Source organism: Heptranchias perlo, chromosome 38 (assembly GCF_035084215.1).
Source record: "Heptranchias perlo isolate sHepPer1 chromosome 38, sHepPer1.hap1, whole genome shotgun sequence".
NCBI lineage: Eukaryota > Metazoa > Chordata > Chondrichthyes > Hexanchiformes > Hexanchidae > Heptranchias > Heptranchias perlo.
The window spans coordinates 12,287,195-12,309,832 of NC_090362.1; the positions used below are offsets into that span (position 1 = coordinate 12,287,195).

Here is a 22,638-nt window from a genome sequence, read left to right on the forward strand (position 1 = left end):
TGCATGCTAAACTGGGTGAGGATAACCCGCAGATTTGTATCCCATGTGATAGAGAGACACACATCTCCACAGTGCACGAGGACTGCTGTGGCGAATTAGGCGGACAGGGCAGACAGTAATGATTTAGTTCTTCACACAAAGCGTGGTGGAAATCTGGAACTCTCTCCCCCAAAAAGCTGTCGAGGCTGGGGGCCAATTGAAAATGTCAAATCTGAGATTAATAGATTTTTGTTAGGTAAGGGCATCGTGGGTTATGGAACCAAGGCAAGTAAATGGAGTTTAGATTCAGATCTAATTGAATGGCGGAACATACGAGTGGCTGAATGGCCTCCTCCTGTTCCTGTCTTTCTCTGTTCCTACTCCATCAAATGCAAGTTATCTCCGTTTATCCTTCTCCTTCTCCCTCCCCCCTGCCCATTCCTTGCATCTGCAGGCTGCCTGACCACCACTCACTTGATTGTTTGGGAATTTGCTCCACTTTCACTGTGTTTTTTTTCCCCTTTGCTCTCAATGGTTCTCCCAGCTTCTCGGTAATTCCTTCCTGTACTTCTCTGGTCCGTTTTCCATGTTTTGGATTTCTACAGCAGATTTCTAACTTTCCTGCACTCCTAGCGTTGAGGCTCAGTGAGCACTTTCTCATTTCACGCTTGTTTAATTCCCCTGTTCACCTTTCCGTGCTGTCTTTGTCTGCTATCTCGTTCTCAGTCTCCATTTAGGATGTCCAGTTTTGACGTAGTTATGCTAATAGTTTTGAACATTCTGTGTTCCGTTCTTGCAATGTGGTAGCTCAGTATTTAAAGTCATATTCATGGCTACTGGGTTTTGATTTTCATAGGAAGCTGAACAGAATCATGAAATGCGATCTCCAGTAAGAATCCCAAAATCTTATGGAATAAATATGGAATTCAGTCACTGTATGCTGGTCTAGATCATATTGGAACACCCCTGATACTGAAAGAGTTGCACCATTCTGTGTGCTCTCTCTACAAATCTGTCTCGTATTATTGAAAATATAAAACAGGATTTTTCTGTAAAGATGGGGGAAAATACATTTTAAAATGGATTCAAAACAACAAACAGCCCCTCCCACAAAATTTAGCAGATGATTCAGTTTGAAATGAAATAGGCACAATATGACTTGAATTTCCTCCCATCCCTCCAATTCTTTTCTCTCCCTCTTCTGAAGGCACTGATTATTACAGCTCCATAGCCTTCGACCGCTCCCCGGTACCAAGTGTCTACTCTTGAGAAGTGAATCTGAACTGTGACTGTCAGAGGGCTATTTACCACGAAGAGCATCACCTGAACATTATCCTGCCCTCAGCCAACATCGACACACACACGTGCTTTCCAGCGAGGGTCAGTGGGTAACAATCAGGTACAGGCACCCAGGTGGAGATCCTCCATCTTAATTTGTAAGTATGCCTGTGATTTGAGGGTTGAGACTACTAGCCCAGGGACACCGAGTGCCCGCCATCCTTCTGGCTGACTCAGCACACACTGATCCTGGCACCTTCCAGCCCTTTACAGATTATCACCACAGTGTCATTACCAATGGAGTGACTCTGAGACGTTAATGAATCATTTTTCTAACACTCAAACCTCAGCAGTGCCACACACCCTGTCACTATATTTATTTGTAACCATTAAGAATGTATCACGAATACTGTTGACCAACAAGAAATTTCTCTTTTCAAAATGTTGCTCCAATCTACTGATGTAAAAAGAGCCAATCTATCATTAGTGTAACATCAATTTGTTTCCCCAGGTGGCTGTTGCATCTCTTTTCCCATTGGTGTGGTTACATCACAATGGCATTCACAATACTAATGAATACTAACTGGCTGTTAATTAAGTCTCCCAGCTCAGTCCTTGAAAGGCTTATAAAACAATACCATATTCAGCTAATTGATCGGCCTCGATTTTGCCACGGTACTTGCGTGGTAATGGTATAAACGCTGATCTCCTCACGGGCACTGTGACTTACACTGTGAATGTGGCACTCCATTCTCTTTAGATGTTGTTAGCCAGGTTTCTCAGAGCATGATGCTCTTGGGTAAAATATATTGACTTTGTGGATAGTATGCAAGTCAGGGGAAGTATAAGCAGAATTCCTCCTACTCGTACAATCTTTCGTGGTGGATATTAGATGCAGACACTTTCAGAAGGAATTTGATACGGTGCTACTCAAGGGACTTATAGCTAAAGCGTAACCTCTTTTATTTTGTAACTTAGATATAAATGGGCTGGATAACAGGATAGAACAGGCAGTGATCAATGGAAGGAGTTGTAATTGGACATATCTCACCAGTATCCAAGGGGTCAGGCCTGGTACCTCTGCTACTTTTCGCACTTCTAGTTGTTGACTTATGGGACGTACTGTTACCCCAGTCCTATGGATGCTGCTTCACTTGCGGCATTCACAAAGGGAACTGCACTGATTCCTGATTCAACTGGGAATCCAGGAAAATGAGTTTTTGAGAGAGGAAAACTAAAAATAACCACATTGGGACCAAGTGCATCCAATATTCTTCTACTGTAGATCCCTAAATGCCATACGCAAGCATTAAGTCTTCGTCTGCTGTTAGCACCAACAGTAGTCTCAACCCTCAAATCACAGGCATACTTACAAATTAAGATGGAGGAGCTCCACCTGAAATGCTAACATGTTTAAGATAATTGCCAAAAAGCCAGGGTGGAGATGAGGAAAAATTTTTTTACTCATCGAGTTGTTACAATCTGGAATGCGCTGCCTGAAAAGGTGGTGGAAGCAGATTCAATAATAACTTTCAAAAGGGAATTGGATATATATTTGAAAAGGAGAAATTTGCAGGGCTATGGGGAAAGAGCGGGGGAGTGGGACTAATTGGGTAGCTCTTTCAGAGAGCGGGTACAGGCATGATGGGCCGAGTGGCCTCCTTCTGTGTTGTATGATTCTATGATTCTGTGGGTGTTAAATTGGATAGGGCCCAAAATCAATGCTTCCTTCACAGGCAGGATGAGACATTTGTCCAGCCTCAGTACTTACCTGAACGCAGCGTTCCAAATCAGCATTGGCATGAAGATTCAAGGACATTCGCACTTTTCACCAGCAGGGGAAGCCCCAATCTCTTAAAGGCAGTCTGTCACTCTGACAGCCTGCCAAAATCTCTTAAACGTAGCCGGTACCTGTTATTTGCTAAAAATAACAGTCTGCTGTCTGCACGGAGTCTGAACGGAGATCAGACATCGCACACGTAAAACACAGATGTAGGTCCCATCCCTATGTTTACAAACTGATGAGTTATGTTAAAGCATTGAATATAGGTTGCGCACTACTAAATCCCACATCCTTCAATCTGCATGCCAGACCTCACCAATCTGCCGATCTGAGTTTGTACCAGGTTCTCTGCTGATGCAGTAGAGGGCTTGGTGCAAGAGGTGGACAGAAGGAGGGACATCCTATACCCGGGGAGGGGGGGCAAGAGGCCCTCCAGACATATGCCCAAAAGGTAGTGGGAGGCAGCGGGGGACGCAGTCAATGCCAGGCGCATAGCATCATGAACATGAATGCAGTGCAGGAAGAAGTTCGATGCTTTGACAGGAGTGGTCAAGGTGAGTGAGGTCAACTGTCAAGCGGCATCTCCTACCAACTGCTCCACGCACTAAACCCCCCATCTCCCACATACCAATAAACTCTTTCCATCAGTACTTAACTCTGCCAATCAGATGCCTCCTCTCACCCTTACATATTACCACTGTTGCAAGCCGCACAGCCACAACTCACAGGTCATACACAGGCAGCTATTCAACCATGACAGGCACATCACCCAGACACACATCCCGCTTTCTTGCAGGAGAAGGTGCCACATATCAGGAGGCAGCAAATGGCAGTGGCATTTAGCCCCTCGAGCCTGTTCCGCCATTCAATGAGATCATGGTGGGCCTGTGACCTAACTCCATATACCCGCCTTAGCCCCATATCCCTTAATACCCTTGGTTCACAGAAATCTATCAATCTCAGATTTAACATTAACAAATGAGCTAGCATCAACTGCCATTTTCAGAAGAGCGTTCCAAACTTCTCCCACCCTTTGCATGTAGAAGCGTTTCTTAACTTCACTCCTGCACGTCCCGGCTCTAACTGTTAGGCTATGTCCCCTCGTCCTAGTATTCAAGTAGAAGAAGCCTCCAAAAACAGGTACAAATGCATCAACAGCCAGAAGCAATAATCCAGCAATTAACCTGTAAATCCTGCATGGTCCCTTTAAATAGCACTGGTGGACATGTCCAGATGGTCATGGTTAAGACGAGTGGAGTGGTTGAGTGGAGCGTTAAGTTCCAAAATGGTGTCTATCACTTTAAATCAGCGTTGCAAACTGATCGAATGCATTTTCTCCTAACTTTACATGATGCCGGCATTCATTATTTGTGCATGCGCTAAACCCTTTACAAAGATGGCGTCTGGCGCACGTCATGCTAGAAGCGTGTGTGCGCATCCAGGATGCCATCTTGGATGTTCAGGAGGCTGCGTAGCATTGAAACAACAGGTGCTAGAAGGGCCAATTTAGTGCCCTGCGTCTTTTTGCTTTTCAGATACTGACTGACCCACACCATTTCTGGTTTTTATTACGTCCGGATTAATGCCTCCATCTGGTCCATTCTGTTCTTTAATATTCTAAAATGTTTGTTCTTTTTTTAGTGATGATCAATATTCATGCCAGTGCTGAGCGATATCATATTGTGCTGTTGCTATTGGAAACTAGCTCATCTGTGCCAGACTGTTCCAGACGTTGCACAACCCCATCCACAGGACGTATCTCTCTGTTGTACAGATCACTGGGTCGATACTTAAAATCTTTGCCTGAACTCTTGAACTTCGTGAAACAACAGGAATTGGAACATTCGGGGTGATCCATGCCTCCAGCACAGTCAGGGCCTAACCTGGGAAAATGGATGCAACCTGTGATTCCCGGTGAATGAGATGGAGATCAAGGACGGGTAAGAAAGGGAGGCCAAGTGTTTAATTCAGTGCAGTACTGAAGGAGTGCTGCACTGTCGGAAGAGCCATCTTTCGGAAGAGAGGTTAAACCGTCTGCCCTCTCAGGTGGATGTAAAAGATCCCATGGCACTATTTCTAAGAAGAGTGGGGCAATTCTCCCCGGTGCCCTGGCCAATATTTATCCTTCAATCAACATCACTAAAACAGATTATCTGGTTATTATCACATCGCTGTTTGTGGGAGCTTGCTGTGCGCAAATTGGCTGCTACGTTTCCTACATTACAACAGTGACTACACTTCAAAAAGTATTTCATTGGCTGTAAAGTGCTGGGATGCCTGAGGTAGTGAAAGGCACTACGTAAATGCAGGTCTTTCTTTCTTTTCTCACGGGGAATGATGGAAAATTGAAGAGCATGTGCTTGGTTCCCCTTTCAATGGCCAGTGACCGAGAAATGTTGGCTTTGGACTCAGAGAGGCGTCCAGTGTGCCCCGCTGACCCGGCAATGGGACACAGCATGAAGGGACTTAAATGGGAGAACCACAAATTCAGATTGAGATAAACAATAAAGTGAAATAAGATCATTTTGATGGCAACGGCATTGGGTTCACAACTAGGAGCTCCGAGTTTGAATCCCAGTCTCAGCTGGGATTGGCTATCGGACTCCCCCGGAGGGTGGCTTTTCTTGTCTCAGCTACTGTCTATGAGGGAGTGAGGTGGAGCCCAGGTCCGTGAGATCTACAGGTTTGCACCCAGGCAACGTATTGTTTGATCAACCAAGGAAGTGTTATTGAAGTAAAAAAAAGAAAGATTGCAGATGCAGCACTAACTAAAGAAAGAAAGAAAGAACTTGCATTTATACAGTGCCTTTCATGGCCTCAGGACATCTCAAAGTGCTTTACAGCCATTGAAGTACTTTTGAAGTGCAATCGCTGTTGTAATGTAGGAAACGCGGCAGCCAATCTGCGCACAGCAAGATCCCACAAACAGCAATGAGATAAATGACTGTTTTAGTAATATTGGTTGAGGGATAAATATTGGCCAGGACACCGGGGAGAACTGTAGAGTGGACGTTTCCATCTCTCCTGACTGACCAAGGAAGATGTGAGCTTTCTTTAAGAAAAGGTGGGAGGGAGAGAAAGAAAGATTTAACTTAAATAAATGCAGTCTGATGTGTGGAAGTGGTTACTGACTGTTTAAACATAATGGATATCCTCAGGCAAAGGAGAGGACATGTATCAACATACACTGCTATGACTGACACAACGCGATGTGAATTCACCTCATTTAAAGACTTAATGACAGGTAGCAATGTGGTAATGACTCCTTGGTCTGGAGTTTTCAATAGAAGAGAGTTAATCAGACAGAATTGAACTGTGAAAAAGGAACTAACGGGCAAAGAATGTGCTGGGTTAATCGTTACTCAAGATTTTTTGCTCTGTCAACGAAAGTCAAAAGGAAAAGAGAGAAAAGTGCATCATGGAAAAATGGGTAGAATCATGGAATGCAATCCCAAAACAATCCCAAGCAATAAAAACAAAATGTGACTTATTCAGTCACCGTAAATCGGAGGCCCTCAGCATTGCCAAGGAACCTAATCAAGCTCTGACTGTACTGTTGTTCCCACCTACAATAACAATTCATCATTGCTGGCATCAGGCAGCTAATATGTGAGAAACCTGAAATAACGTTTCAGTTCTTTTGTGAGATGCGCTGGTACTAGAAGCTGCCACATTGTCAGAATATATTGGTACATCATCACATACACACACCTCATAATAACTCTGATTCATCTTTTCTTTCTTAGTGAGACCTAAGAGAGTGTCTTGGTATCTGCTTTATCTCCCTTATAAACTCTGACTCCAACTTATGGGTGGTCAGATGTTTTAAATGATTAGGCGTCAGTAAGTCCTTTACGGCCCAGAAGGAACATTGCGGAAATGCTGCAGGGCTATGTTAAAACATCTAGTCAGCACAGAGCTACAGTAATCATAGGATTTAGTGGCTATAGGGCAGTCATACCACAGGGAAATGAGGTGGGAGGCCAGGAACGCCCCATCCAGCCTCATTCGCATGACTGCGATGTGCCTGCAGCTACCATAGGCTCAGGCCGAGCTCCGCCTCTCCCCCAGGGAAACCCCAGGCTTACGTAAAAGGGGCTGGGACCTCGCAAAACTGGACCTTTATACCCAAGAGTAATCATGCAAGGTACAGTAAAGGAGGAGGCCATTCGGCCCATCGTACCTGTGCCAGCTCTCAAGTGTCACTACATGTTGGGTTTCTACCTGTCCAACACACTGTGAAGCTGGGTCTGGCCACGCTGGCCGAGCAGGTGGACCGTCCCCCGCACTCCCCCCCCCACCACCTGTCGCAGGTGGAGAAGTTCCTGAGGAGGAACCCCTTCGACCACAATGCCGTCAAACAGTGGTCGTTCTCAGAGTCCTGCAAGGAACTGAGAGGGTGGACTCGATCAGTTTATTCCCCGACCAGATGATCGAGGCCATTTGGCAGAACGTCTCATCGCTGAAACTGACCAACAGGCACCAGGATGTATCCTGGATAGTGGTGAGAAAGGCCCTCCCAGTGCAGTCCTTCCAACACGCACGGAACCTCGGCGCCACCGCGAGCTGCCCTCGAGGCTGTGGCGGGGAGGAGACCGTCTTCCACCTCCTGATGGGCTGCCCCTTCACGCAGAGGGTGTAGAGAGAGATGCATTGGTATCTGTCCCGGTTCATCCCTGGTAACACTGGGCGTTGTGCTCTACGGACTGTTCCCCAGGACGAACACCGAGATATCACTTGCGGCTGGAAGACCATCAGCTCGATGAAGGAGGTCCTTTGGTCCGCCCGAAACTTGCTGGTCTTCCAGCTGAAGGAGCTGTCCACGACCGAGTGTTGCCACCTGGCACACTCCAAGGTGCAGGGGTACGTGCTGCGGGACGCACTGAAGCGAGGTGCAACCTACACAAAGGCTCAATGGGGAAAGGCCACTGTTTAGAGCCCTCCCAACTTTGTATACCGAGGGGCTGGAATCAGGGAGAAACCCTCTCGGGCAGAATGTAAAATGATAAATGAACGTAATGAAATGTACTGTATATGTAACTGGTAATGACTGTAATGCAATGAGGCACCCTAGAGTGCCATGAACTGTGTTTACAATGTATGGTGCGTAACTATTGATTGTACTGGGACTGTTGATTTGTACTGTATGTACTGTTGCAAATTGTATGACCCGTATTGTATTGTTTGAAGTGTGACTTGAATTACACTGTATGTACCTTTACAAATTTTATGAATAAAGTTTAAATGTATAAAGTTTAAATGAATAAAAAAAATCGTGCCTGTGTCAGCTCTTTGAAAGAGCTATCCAATTAGTCCCATTTCCCTGCTCTTTCCTCATAGCCCTGCAAATTGTTTCCCTTCAAATATTTATCCAGTTCCCTTTTGAAAATTACTATTGAACCTGCTCCCACCACCTTTTCAGGCAGCGCATTCCAGGTCACGGGATAAAACGACAAAGCTAGTGTTGCTGTGCCTGAAGCTACCTCCATCCTTCATTATAATTCTCTTTGCTGTATCAAGCTAAACCAGCTGGTGTTTTTGGATTGTTAACTTCCTCTTGTGAAGATGAACCAAAAACTGACGTGATAGTTAAAGAAAATGTTTATCCATATCCATTTACCGACTACAAATGCGTCAAGCGAAGGAAGAGAGTAACAGTTGGTTTTGTAGAAACATTTAAGATGCAGGAATGGGGTGGTAATGTGTTTCTGGCTTATAAATCCTAAAGGTGTAAGGATCAGGAACCTCTGCCCTTATTTCTGCATTGTGCAGGGCCAGTCGTGGAATGTCATGGACTCAGTGAACAGGAGCTTGGTGGTTGGGAGGAGATCTCCATATCGCTGAATCCGTGTCTTTCTTGTGCAACATGTGATTGGCTGGCTACTTTTATGCTGGCCTAAATTGTTCTTGTGCAAAATGTGACTAAGCTGCGTTTAAATATTATAATATATTGAAATGCATTAAATGAAGAACAGCCGGATTACCCGTCTGTTTAGGACAAGACAATGGTGTGTGCACTGTGCACCCATCTGGCGAGATATAAGGGAAGCTAAATGTGCAATGGAGCTTTGAAAGGGGCAGATTATGTTTTTTTTCATAGAATGTTACAGTGCAGAAGGAGGCCATTTGGCCCATCGTGCCTGTGCCAGCTCTTCGAAAGAGCTATCCAATTAGTCTCACTCCCCTGCTCTTTACCCAAAACCCAGTAAATTGTTCTTTTTCAAGTATTTATCCAATTCCCTTGTGAAAGTTATTATTGAATCTGCTTCCACCGCCCTTTCAGGCAGCGCATTCCAAATCATAACAACTCGCTGCACTTAATTTGTTTTTAAATTTCAATTATCCAGTACCATCTTAGTGCTGGTTTTTACAGTTTTAATTTCTTTTGTATTTATTTTTATTCTTTCAGAAAACGTGGAAAATGTTTATGTTAAAACGAAAAGAGTTGAGTGGCTGTAAAATCACCAGAAAGCCAATTGTAATTGTAGCATTTACAAGACTTCAGCAGGGCAAGAAGAGCTTAAAAAATAGAGGGACCTATAAAGGAGCTCTTACGAGCACAAACTTTTACGGACCTGCGAGCGAAACAAGGCTGCTATATTTTTGGGGATTCACTGGATAGTTTTCACACGCTCAGCACCACAGAGGGTTTTTGTCAGTGAGCCCTCATTCCTTGTGTCACTGTGCGCTCACCATCTTGCCTCCGCTGTAAGCGCCTTAAGTCTATCCCCATCTTCAAAAGTTTTTTCAACCTATCTCTTCAACAATACGTCCTGCCATCCTCCCTAACCCTCCTTCCCTACTCCTGCTAAAGTCTGACCCCAACTGTGAATCACCTTAGAACATTTTGTCACATTACTGGCTCTATATAGATATTGTTTCTATGCCATTCCTCTGACTGCTATTTTAAAAAGGGCATGAACCTGTTTGCATTAAATCAGTTAACGTCTCTGCTAAAATAGTGGACTGAGGAATGTCACCGGGACACAAGCACCCGTCCACTGATATCACCAGCAGTAGCTTCTGGATGCTGGTTTTGGAAGCTGGTTAACAATCCATTTGCAAACATTGCTGATCCCACAGTCAATGATGTCACATTGAGAAATACATCTCCTTCGGGGTAGAAGAATCATTAGAAAGTGAGCTGTGAGGTTCAGAACACTCGCAATGTTCAATCCCTGGTTAAACCCAGTTAAACATTGAAGGGCGACCCCAGCAGAAACAGCAACAATTTATAATGGAAAGAATGAGAGTTTAATGGAGTGTTTCCCCAGCTTAAAAGCCGCTAAAACTAGTCAGTGAACATTTATTACCACACGTCCACTACTCTCACCATTGTAAGTGCTAATTGGCTAATTGGGTGCATTTAAAACCTCATTATTCACTAACTACTAGAATCAAACCCGTGTAAAATGAGGCTTTGATCTGGCTTAAATTGCCCTATTATTGGTACAAATTGAACAAGTGTTCTTTCTACACAATTCTTGGTACCGCAGATAAGGGTTCTTTAAATTAATTACACACGCAGAAGCCCAATGTCTTCCCAATGGAATGAACACCTGGGCAGAGGTCGTTCGGGGAAACATGCTGGGTCCAACCTGATTCTCATCTTTATCAAAGTCTATGCCAACAAAAGTGATGTCCCCTTTTCTGGGGGATCCCATATCACCGCAGGTAATGATAGACAGAATTATACCACAGGAGCACAAATGATGCGCTATCTTCAGCAATACGACCATGTTCGTGATAGGCTGAGAAAGGCTGACTGGCCTGATCCACCTCCACTCTACCAGGTAACATCTCTGCAATTCAGCTCCTTAAGTTGGTAGTGAAATCTAATTTAAGCCGGGACAATCAAGTGGTAAAGGAAGATGAAAAAATTGGTTGAAGGATGGGAATCCCAGAGAACGCTCAGTTTTGTATTGCTGTCTGCAAAGTATACATGTGCTCAATATTGGCACATTGTAGCCCTGCTTGTCAGGCAACAAAAAACCTATTTCTTGCTGCTTGACTCAATATAGTCTATAAGGTGTCAGCCATCGCATAGTGGGTAGCACTTTCGCCTCCGAGACAGAAGGTTGTGGATTCAGGTCCCACTCCACTGACTTAATCACAAAATCCAGGCTGACACTCCCAGTGCAGTACTGAGGGAGTGCTGCACCGTCAGAGGTGCTGTCTTTCGGCTGAGACATTAAATGGGACAGTGTAGAGGGAGCTTTACTCTGTATCTAACTCGTGCTGTACCTGCCCTGGGAGTGTTTTGATGGGGCAGTTAAGAAGGAGCTTTACTCTGTATCTAACTCATGTTGTACCTGCCCTGGGAATGTTTGATGGAGCAGTTAAGAAGGAGCTTTACTCTGTATCTAACTCACGTTGTACCTGCCCTGGGAATGTTTGATGGAGTAGTTAAGAAGGAGCTTTACTCTGTATCTAACCCATGCTATAGCCCAAGAGCAAGAAACAACAATGAATATAAAATCCAGCCAAAAAAGAAAGAAAATGGAACAATGTCACTTTAAGATGAATAAAATGTCCTGCCCCCAAGGCAATGCTGCAATAATTCAGCTCCTCCAAGTACGATCTGTTATTATTTATTTTCCAATAAAAACTTGAACAAATCAAGAAGATGAGATCGAACATTTCTGGGAAAAATGTCTCCCAACGCCACACACCCTGACTCATTAAAGTTCGCTCTTAATAAAAACTCAATTCCATTCTGCTGTGCTGTGTTGAGTAAAAATAGATTGACAATATACTGGGCAAATCTCATCCATCTGTCTCAGTATGGCTGCAGGAAGAACCCATGTCCAACCATCACAAATTGAAAACTGATTTTCTTTTCAGATTGAAAAATAATAAGACATATCAAATTGGCATTTCCAACTCTAAACCCCACGGACCTTTCGCCATCTTTTAGTTTTGCTCTTTACTGCTCTAAATAGGACACATGTACATAAATACCAGGCTTATTCATGCTCCTGCAGCAAGATCAGTCAATTAAGATACTTTCACTTGTGTATTTTAAAATGCTACTCTTTTTGAGGCACAAAGCCTTGATTGTTGCAGACAATCTGTCTGATAATGGGCATGTCTGTGTCTCTATTTGTGCATGTGTGTCTATATTTGTGCATGTGTCTATGTCTATATTTATATGTGTGTCTGTATGTGTGCGTATCTATCTTTGTGTGTGCATCTATATTTGTGTGTGTCAGTATTTGTGTGTGTGTCAATATTTGTGTGTGTCTGTATTTGTGTGTGTGTCTATATTTGTGTGTGTATGTCTATATTTGTGTGTGTCTGTATTGGTGTGTGGGTCTATATTTGTGTGTGTATGTCTATATTTGTGTGTGTCTATATTTGTGTGTGTGTGTATATTTATGTGTGTGTGTATATTTATGTGTGTGTGTCTATATTTGTGTGTGTCTATATTTGTGTGTGTCTATATTGGTGTGTGGGTCTATATTTGTGTGCATATGTCTGTATTTGTGTGTGTGTATATTTGTGTGTGTGTGTATATTTATGTGTGTGTGTCTATATTTGTGTGTGTCTATATTTGTGTGTGTCCGTATTGGTGTGTGGGTCTATATTTGTGTGTATATGTCTGTATTTGTGTGTGTCTATATTTGTGTGTGTGTGTCTATATTTGGGTGTGTCTATATTTGTTTGTGTGTCTATATTTACGTGTGTGTCTATATTTATGTGTGTATGTCTATGTTTGTGTGTGTGTCTATATTTGTGTGTGTGTCTATATTTATGTGTGTATGTCTATGTTTGTGTGTGTCTATATTTGTGTCTGTATTGGTGTGTGGGTCTATATTTGTGTGTATCTATATTTGTGTGTGTGTCTATATATATGTGTGTGTGTCTATATCTCATGTGTCTGTTTTTTCTCTTTCTGTATCTTTGAGCATGTCTTTGTGTCCAGATCTGTGTTCCTGTTTCTCTGTCTGTCTATTTGTCGCTCTCTCTGTCCGTTACTGTGTCTCTGTTTGTGTGCCTGTCTCTGTCTCTGGGGATATAATAGGCACAAAGTATGACAAACGGTTTCTCACTGTGAATAATACCCTTGTAACATTCTGGATGTGTCTCAAAATGCTGCCTCTTATCGGTTTTAATTCCTTCTAATTATTACGGATCATGGGCAGAATTCCTGTGTGCACTTTTTCACATTAGGTCATCGTCAGGAATTCCTCCTCTCCCCGCCCCCCCCTCCCAGCTCAGGGTTAAAATTTACCCCCCAGTATCAGCATCAAACACTCCAAGTACAACGTAGCTTTGATACAGAGTTAAAATCCCTGTCTACTGCCTCAACACAATTCCAGAAAAGTGCTTCCTGCAGCACCAATGTGACATTTTCTCCATTTTTCATTCTGTTGCATCTCTGAGTGAGAATGTCAATTAATGCGGTTTCTTGCGTTGTGGACCCATGCCCGTTAGGAACTGGATTGAGATTGCTCAGACTCATTATCTGTAAGATCCAATTTGGAGTGGACCGAATCCCAGAACCAGAGGTGAAAGCATGTGTCTGATACACTGCAACATCCAGTCTCCCTCAAGCAGCCATTTTCACTAATATTTAAACAGTATTCACCACTGATGCGATGCAAAAATTCACCAAAAATATTTTAAGATATGATTGTGCGAATTATTTGTTCATTTCTTTGTTCCAGGTCAACAATCTTCCTACAACCAACACAAAACTATCTGGTCATTGATTCACTGTTGGTAGGACCTTGCTGTGTGCAAATTGAGTGCTGCATATGCCTGCATAATAAGTGTGATTGCACATCAGAGATAATCCATTGGCTGTAAAGCCTTTGGGTCCTGATGAGGATTTGATAAAGTGCTATATAAATGTCAATTCTTTCTTCTTCCGTTCCTGAGTCATTTAAGTTAACTTAAAGTTAACTGTTGATGTGATATGCTAGCTGCCCTATATCTTTAGTCTTTCGCAAATAAAACGTACTTTGCCATTGTCCTGAAAGTGCACCGGTAATTTGGGTTCTGTTGGATAGCACATTTCAGGCTCCCCTGATGGCATAGTGTATAAATGCACCAGCAGGTCCGGTACTGAGCTGTACGGACAAAAAGGTCCAAGGTTTGATCCCTAATCTGTGCTGAGTTAGCTGATCTCAGCCAAGGCAGCAGTAGGGTGGCTACAATGTCCTAAAGTGCTTGTGGGTCAAGGAGGAGAAAATTAGCCACGGTCCCCACTCCTGATCACTGCCCAGTGACCCTTGCGGGAAAGTGAGGGTATGGGGACCCCAGGTGAGGGCAGAATCGAGGGTTGGCTGTGATGGGGAGCGTTGTTGAATAGTCTAATGATACGGGGGGGGGGGCGCATGATCAATGGGCGCGCGGGTAACCCGACCAATAAAATCTTACCGTTTCCCACACAATCACGAGTTAACAGGCAGTCCTTTACGTAGCTTCTGGGTTTTCCGTCCGAAAGCTGTACAGTGGGCGGTCCACGCACCCGCATGACAGGCTGTCAGCTGGAGCGGCTCTATTTAAAGGGCCATTGCTACAAAGGCTTTTGCTGGAGCAAAGAGCCAGAAGACCCAATGCAGCAGCACAGGGGCAAGGCTGCCCCAAGGTTTAGTGATGCCTCACTGCAGCAGCTACTGGCCGGGGTGAGGAGGAGGAGGGAAGTCTTTTACCTCGCGGACGGAAGGAAGTGCCCTGCCTCTGCCACCAAGAAGGCCTGGCTTGAGGTGGCAGAGGAGGTCACCAACAGTAGCAACATCTCCCGCTCCTGGATCCAGTGCAGGAAGCGCTTCAATGATCTAACTAGGTCAGTGAAAGTGAGTACACTTATTGATTCTCCTGCATTCCATGTTCCACATCACCGTGCCACTCCCCCACCACAACTCAATCTGCACTGCCAAGACTACTCCATCACATCACTCCTCACACCCACTTAAGGCTCATCCTCAACTTACCTGCACTTCCTGAGCACTTCCTCACCTCCCCATTTGTGACCCACCACTACCATTCACCCCAATCCTCATCCAATGTGATGTCTCTGTCTCATACTCACCCTCTGATGCATCTCTCTCATGGTCAGCCTCACCCAAACCAATGCATTCATCGGTTGGCCACTTCACCATCACTCACTCACACGTCTGTTCTTTCTCCCCTTCTAGGAGAAGAGAGCACAAAATGCACGCGAGAGGGTGAGGACTGGAGGGTGGCCACAACAAATAGTGGTCCTCACAGATGCGGAGCAGGAGGCCCTGCAGATCAGCCTGTCCGTCAGGGACACCGAGACTGGCAGCTCACAATCGTCTGGTGACACAACTTTAACATTCATCACACACATTATGAATTGATGTTAACAATGCTTGCCATGTTGAACACCTCAGTATGCTCATTGCAACATGACACATCTGTGATGATGCCTTCTGTTCTCTTACAGGCCCTTCAACGACCACAGTGACGGCAAAGGGCAATTCCTCAAAGGACCTGCTGGCATCTGAGGGTGCACCGTCACATCATGGCGAGCCATCCACCAGTGCAGATACTGACACGGTAGACCCTAGTAGTGAGTTAGTTAGGTTGGCACCTGGTGAATCTCTACACACAAGTGAGCACAAGCAGACACTGGTGGCAGGAACAGCTGTGGAGAGTCCGCGTCAGCAGGCGCACTCCTCTCCAGGCTCTACTCAGCTGGATGCAGATGCTGAATCCCGGGGGCCATCTCTTAAAAGGAGAATGAGCGAGGGACAGCAACACATTTACGAAGTACTGGAACAGGGGCTACGCGCACTCTCCACAATAGCGCAGAGGATGGCGGAGTCCAACTCCTGCATGAGTGGAATGATGGCACAGGTACGGGAGGGAATCTCTGAGACAGTGTCACAGGAACGTGAGCAACTGTCTGAGATAGTGTCGCACGTAACTGCTGAGATGTCTGAGATAGTGTCGCAGGTAAGTGCAGGAACGTCTGCGATGGAGAGAAGGCTAGCCTCCGTTGAGCTTCAAGCACGGCTCACAAATGAGCCCATTCAGGTCCAACAACAGTTGTTCAGACTCAGGGTGAACAACATTCTGCCACCTTAAACAGGCAGGCAGATACACTAGCACTGGCCTTACAAGGCATCACACATGTCCTCCAAACTGTTGTCCAGCAGAGTAGTAGGAATGATGTGGCTCTGGCCCAGGGGAGGGATGATGGTGAAAGGGGACATGGAAGTGGGGACGCCACTCAAAGCACTTCCACGTCTCACCCGTTGCCCTCCTCTCAACCAGTACCCGCAACACTGCCTCTTCTCCAGGTGGCCGAGTCTGCCCCTGCACAGGTGTAGGTGGAGCAGTCTTTGGAGCGGCCCTCACGGGCTCCAAAACCCAGAGGGTGCAGGCCCAAAGCATCTAAGTAGTCATGGCATGAATATGAGCAACCTCTCACTACCTCTGCTGCAGCCACAGGGGATGCACCAGGTAGAAGCGGTAGGAAGAGGAAGGCTAAGGATTTGTGATCACGAAGGTTATGCACAAGGGTGTCTGACAAGGCGGTCATGTTTTTCATTTATATTTGGTTTTTGTTATCTTCACATTGAATGTTATCATTCTCACCGCTACTGCCACGTCTTGCCCATTCTTGACTGGTTTTTGTGATGGCGCCCTTTCATGAGCTTCACCATGAACAGTGAGCCACCCATTGGGTCACTTTACAGTGGGTGTATATGTAGTTGCAGGGCTGTTTTGTGCAGGGAGGGGTGGGGGGCCTAGTGTTGGTGCTAATCTTTCCAGGTGTTGTGAAGACTGGACTCTTCACAATTTCTGATGTTAGAACCGTTCACATATGAGTGACTCCCTGGCCTCACAAGCAGCCAGGTGAGCAACTGTTCTGGCCATGGGTTCGTCCTCCTCCTCCTCAATGCGGGTGGCAGATGTGGATGGGGCATCCTCAAGCGGCACCCCTCTCTGTTGTGCCAAGCTGCGCAGGGCACAACACACGACTATAATGCATCCCACTCTGTCTGGTGCGTATTGAAGCGCTCCCCCAGAACGATCAAGGCACCTAAATCACATCTTGAGCAGCCCTACAGCATGCTCAATTGTAGACCTGGTGGCGATGTGGCTGTCGTTGTATCGACACTGTTGCTCGGTGATGGGGTTCCTAGAGGTGTCATGAGCCACGTGTGCACGGGGTATCCCTTGTCCCCGAGGAGCCAGCCGTTTAGGGTGTTCGGTGCGTGGAAGCGGCCCAGGACGTTGGATTCCCTCAGAATGAAGGAATCGTGGCAGCTGCCAGGGAATCTGGCGCACAAATGAAGAAATCTTTTGCGGTCGTCACAAACGAGCTGAGCGTTGATGGAGTGATACCCCTTTCTGTTGATGAACAGTCCTGGCTCGTGTGGAGGTGCTCGGATTGCTATATGGGTGCAATCGATTGCACCCCGCACCTGTAGGAAGCCAGCTACAGAGTGGAATCCCACTGCCCTCTCCGTCTGACTGAGGTCGTCCATGGGGAAATTGACATATTGCGAGGTCCTACGGAACAAGCCGTCGGTGACCTGCCTTATGCACTTGTGTGCAGGCGACTAAGAAACCCCGGCGATGTCACCGGTAGCACCCTGGAATGATCCGTAGGTGAAGAAGTTGAGGGCAGTGGTCACTTTAACTGCAACGGGTAATGAGATGCCACTCAGCCCAGCCGGGAGCAGCTTGGCATGAAGGAGGCTGCAGATGTCTGCGACCACCTGGCTACTCACTCTGAGCCTCCCTATGCCCTGCTTCTCAAAGAGGTCCAGGAAGCTGAGCCTCGGTCTGTAGATCCTGTGGCGAGGGTAGTGCCTCCTGTGACGTCGCTCTCCCTGTTGTTGCCCTCTGTGCTCTTGTGCAGGTGCCTGTGGCGCAGCACTGTGTTGTGGAGCTCCAAGTGTGTGAAGTGCATGCCGTGCCTGGCGAGGCTGGTAATGTTGCTCATCCTCGGATGTACTGGTGAAAGCAGCCATGGCGGCCCCCATTCTGATGGTGTCAGTTTGAGGGAGTCCAAAAAGTTGGTAAATATGTGTCAACAGAACAATTCTGGGCGGAAACTAAGAATTTTCAGTGTAAACACAAAGATCTCCCAGCCAAAAGTTTATCTGAAAGAACAGAGTGCCCTGCTGCAATAACTCACCTTTTATCCCCATCTGCCAAACAAGCATTTCAATGTCCAACTGGCTGCTGGCTGAAACACGTCTCCTAAAACTTGGAGTGTTTCCCACAGCACGGGAAACACACTGAGGCTGAATGAAAATCAGTCCCCTGCCTCAATGACCGTGAAATTAACTAGTTCAAATACTTAAAGTATCTCACTAACTATCATCCCACCGGCTTTAATTGCCGGTGGGACTTCCACATACGTGAGGCGCGCGCACGCACAGACGCATCTGTGGGGAACCCAGAAGTCGGCGGGTTGGAGCCGGCTTCCGAACCCGCTCAGGATTTCCCCAATTTTCAGAGCCCAAACCCACCCGCAATTTGATTCGAAAATCGGGGCCTTAGTGTCTCAGCTTACACATGAAGAATGACCCCTTGGCTGATGTACTGGAAGATTGCTAGCATCTGTGGTACTGTGCCCAAGTGGGATTCAGTGCATTCAGGAAAGCAGAGAGGGAATTAGGGAGAAGAAAGGTTTTTCCTGCAGTCACCTGTACTGTTGCAAATGCCGATTCCTGTTTACACAGAAAGAAGCAGGAAACAACCAGTTAGCAGAATGCAGTGTCTAGTCTGACAGTTTAGGATCAGGGGCAGCTCAAGGACTTTTGTTTGTGGTCCTACAGCAGCAGAATTATGCAATAACCATCCTGTACTCAGCTGATAGTTTGGATTCAACAGGACAGTTTGCAATTTTTTTTTATCAATAAGCACACTGTTTTAAATTTCATTTTAAAAAATGTTTTAAATTGCAGTCCATTTGCAGGTGAAGGAGCTGCTGCACAGGGAATGTGCTGACAGGGCTTGTGTCCCACTGGAGGCAGGTGGAACATGCCCAAGACAGCACCTAATGCTGTTCAGAATTGAAAAGCTACAAGGAACCTACATCATTACCACTAGTAATCATTGAATCTTTTACTGCCAAACTGGATTCATTGAGAAACTTCTTTACCCAGAGAGTGGTTGGAATGTGGAACTCGCTACCACAAGGAGTAGCTGAGGCGAATAGCATAGATACATTTATGGGGAAGCTAGATAAACACATGAGAGAGAAAGGAGTAGAAGGATATGATGATAGGGTTAGATGAAGGGTGTGGGAGGAGGCTTGTGTGGAGCATAAACAATGCATAGACTGAATGGCCTATTTCTGTGCTGTACATTCTATGTAATTCTATGTAGGTAGATATAGAGCTTCCCCTGCTGGAGTTCTCTTGAACTTCTTTATTGTTTGTTTACACTTTCCTCTTCCCCAATTTTCCCACACTGCTCCCTTGTTGGAGTACAGTTCACAGGCACCAGCATCCTTCTGTTGCTTTACTCCAAGTGTCATTCTTCATAAGCCTAGGCAGTGAATGACAGCAGGTTATCTGAGGGTGAAGGAGTTAAACTGAACCTGTTGTCACCCGAGGTCTACACTGGAACGTAATCACAAGTAGGAACCCTGGCTGATTTTTTCTCTCCGTCCTCCAGGGGCACTGAGGCCAATTAGAGCTCCCCAGCTGCCAGCCAGGCTGACGTCAGCTAACTCAGCACAGACTGGGAATTGAACCTCGGACTTTCCTGCTCTGTACGGTTCCTGTACTACAGCAAGTAGTGCCTTTACCCAGTGGGCCATCAGGGGAGCTCTTTATTGTGTTTTTATTATTGATTTTCCTTGGCCTGTGCTATACTAGATTGACTGTCCGATGTAGTGATAAGGGGCTGAACCCTTCAGCTTCAGAGAAACCGCAGTCTCAGTGGGTCCAGCCACGTTCATTTGTTTTCAGCTCACGCACCGTTGCTCCAGTAGAACTCCTTTCATCAGCCTAGTTGCTGAGCCGAGTTTGTGATATCAGGCAGGCTGTGATATTCGCGGGATTAGAAAGATCTTAGGGCAAGAAACAGAACTAATAACCGAAGAGAAAAAGAATGAGCAGAGACATGGGAGCCAATTTTCATCCCCCCTCTGCCAAGCGAGAATGGAGCGGGAACGCGATTAAAACAGCAGCACACCATTTACTATCCCATTCCTGTCGAATGTCTGGGTTGCTGCCATTTTGTTTGGGTCGTAGAAATGGGAAGCATTACAGCCTCATTTAGACCATGCAGATTGGGGGTCCTGGTGACATCAATAGGACTTTGATGCAACTTTGAAGTACCAATGGGTGGAGAATGAACCCCACCTGTTGATTCTTGGCATCAAATGGCCTAACCAGTGATACTTAAAGGGAGCCACCAGATTTTCAGCTCCATCCAATTAACGAGCCCCTTCCAATGTTCGAGCAGCTCAATGACAGAATGGTAATGAGGCTCAACTATAAAAATTGGTCGGGCCCCAAACCGCTTCCATCGAACGAGCTGGGGGGTGGGAGGTGGGAGGTGGGGGGTCGGTCTCCCTGTCTCCCGCCCGATGGAAGCGGTCACATGGAAATCCACTCCATGAACTGTAAGCAGCTGAAGTAAGGAAGAGCAGGTTTTAGCATTGAACGTGACAAAGCAGGCAAAACTACGCTAAGAGATTAAATCATTGGCAAAGGACTGGACATGCAGTTAACATAGACATAGAGCCTATGAGAATCTCACTTGAACCAAATATGGAAATAATTAATCTGTTTGCAGCTTAAATTTGGATTAATCATAACTGCAGATACTCTGTTTGAGGTGGCTTGCGATAAGAGTGCTAAAGGATAACGTAATGGTTTGGTAGTCTGGGATTCTGTGATACTAAATAGAATTGGATGCAAAATGGTGTGTACACAATATAATGTTCGGTCAGACAGTAGGTGTCAACGGTAACAACAACATTCTCAATTGGATGGAGGCAGGGGTCAACAGAGTGCAACATCATTCACGACTGGGGGGAGTTGGGAGTCGACACAACCCAACTTAATTCTCAATTGGACAATTTGAGAGGGTCTATAAAATACAATATAACTCCTAATGAGAGAATGATAGGGATCTACGGAATGTTAAAAATGAACTTCATTCCAACCTGGATAGAGCCGAGGGTTCAGAGCACACAATTTCATTCTCAATTGGGCACCAGTGGTGGAATCCATAAAAGCAATTTAATTTTCAATTGGATAGTCAATATTCTATCAAATCTTTGACAGCAGTAGGACAGCTGTACATCAGGGTAGCCGTCTCTTCATGTTTAATGTCATGCAGAGCTTTAAGATTATCTGGGTTGGTGTGTATTAGACAAATGTATGAAACCATAATGTATATATTGTCAGTGCACTCTGATTTGTACATTGCATTATGATTTTTGAGGCAAGATCCCCATTTCATTAATGATTTCTTTCTGCTTTTCCCCACTTTCTCCTCCACTAGTGCTACCAGGCTTCTTTTAACCATGGACAATTGACAACAATTAACAACACTCTCTACATTGGGTCAGAAGGGCTGGATTCAGAACTTGAGCACATGTCTAGACTGACACCAAAAGACAGATTAACTGAGACATTCATTTTATAAAGGGGTCTTGCTATGCGCAATGGCTGCCATATTTAGTCAACAGTCACTACACTTCAAAGTAATTAATTGTCCGTAAAGTTATTTCAGCATCAAATTTGATGTAGAAGATCCCATGGCACTATTCGAAGAAGAGCAGGGGAGTTCTCCCCAGTGTCCTAGTCAATATTTATCCCTCAACCAACATCACTAAAAAAAACAGATTATCTGGTCATTATCACATTGCTGTTTGTGGGATCTTGCTGTGTGCAAATTGGCTGCCACGTTTCCTACGTTACAACAGTGACTACACTTCAAAAGTACTTTATTAGCTTGGGACGTCCTGAGGTTGTGAAAGGTGCTATATGAATGCAAGTTCTTGCTTTCTTTATGTAAAGTGAGACATAGTAATTGCCCACTTTAACCAGCGACGGTTGCATCCAGCCTCTCTTGAGCACGGTATAGGCTACCAGCACTGGAAGCTGCATTCACTTTTCCTTACCTCTTGCTAGAATTTTCTCCCTTAATAAAAAAAAAACATTCCCAGGAAAAGAGTAAGCATCTGAGAACGGCAAGAGCTTTTGGAATAAAGAGTCATCGGCTTAAGATGTCTGCCCTCTGGAAACGAGTGTGACAGCGAGAGCAAGATGCATGCAGGCTTCTTTGCAGCAGTCAGGTTTATGGGTATAGCTGAAGGGTGCAATAATAATACTGAGCAGCAGTAAAATGAACAAGCAACATATTTATCAGCATGATGGAATGGCAAACTGAATCTGTTTCACACAACCTACATCTTTCTCTCATCTGTTTACTTGATTTATTCTCTGTTGGATTGTGGGATCCATCCTGTATAGTTAGAAATCGCTGCAGGAGTAGAAGATTATAATGGGAGAAGAACCTTATAGTCACCCGAGGATTGAAACCTCTCTCCGTGCTATTGCTAGCATGATGGTTAATGCATTTGAACCAATTCCTCTGTGTGTGCTGTTTCAATAAAGTCATTAACCTGTTTAACGGAG

At 45.3% G+C, this 22,638-nt stretch overlaps 1 protein-coding gene across 1 annotated transcript in view; it reads left to right on the plus strand.

Annotated features, from left to right (window-relative positions):
• The window catches only part of LOC137304584 (extracellular matrix protein A-like), a 35,437-nt gene extending 17,809 nt beyond the window's left edge, over positions 1-17,628 (plus strand). The window contains exons 4-6 of the mRNA XM_067973229.1: positions 15,459-15,571; positions 15,710-15,871; positions 17,455-17,628. Coding sequence (XP_067829330.1) covers positions 15,459-15,571; positions 15,710-15,871; positions 17,455-17,628 — 449 coding nt within the window. The remainder of the gene's footprint in view (positions 1-15,458; positions 15,572-15,709; positions 15,872-17,454) is intronic.
• Positions 17,629-22,638: the final 5,010 nt, after the last annotated feature.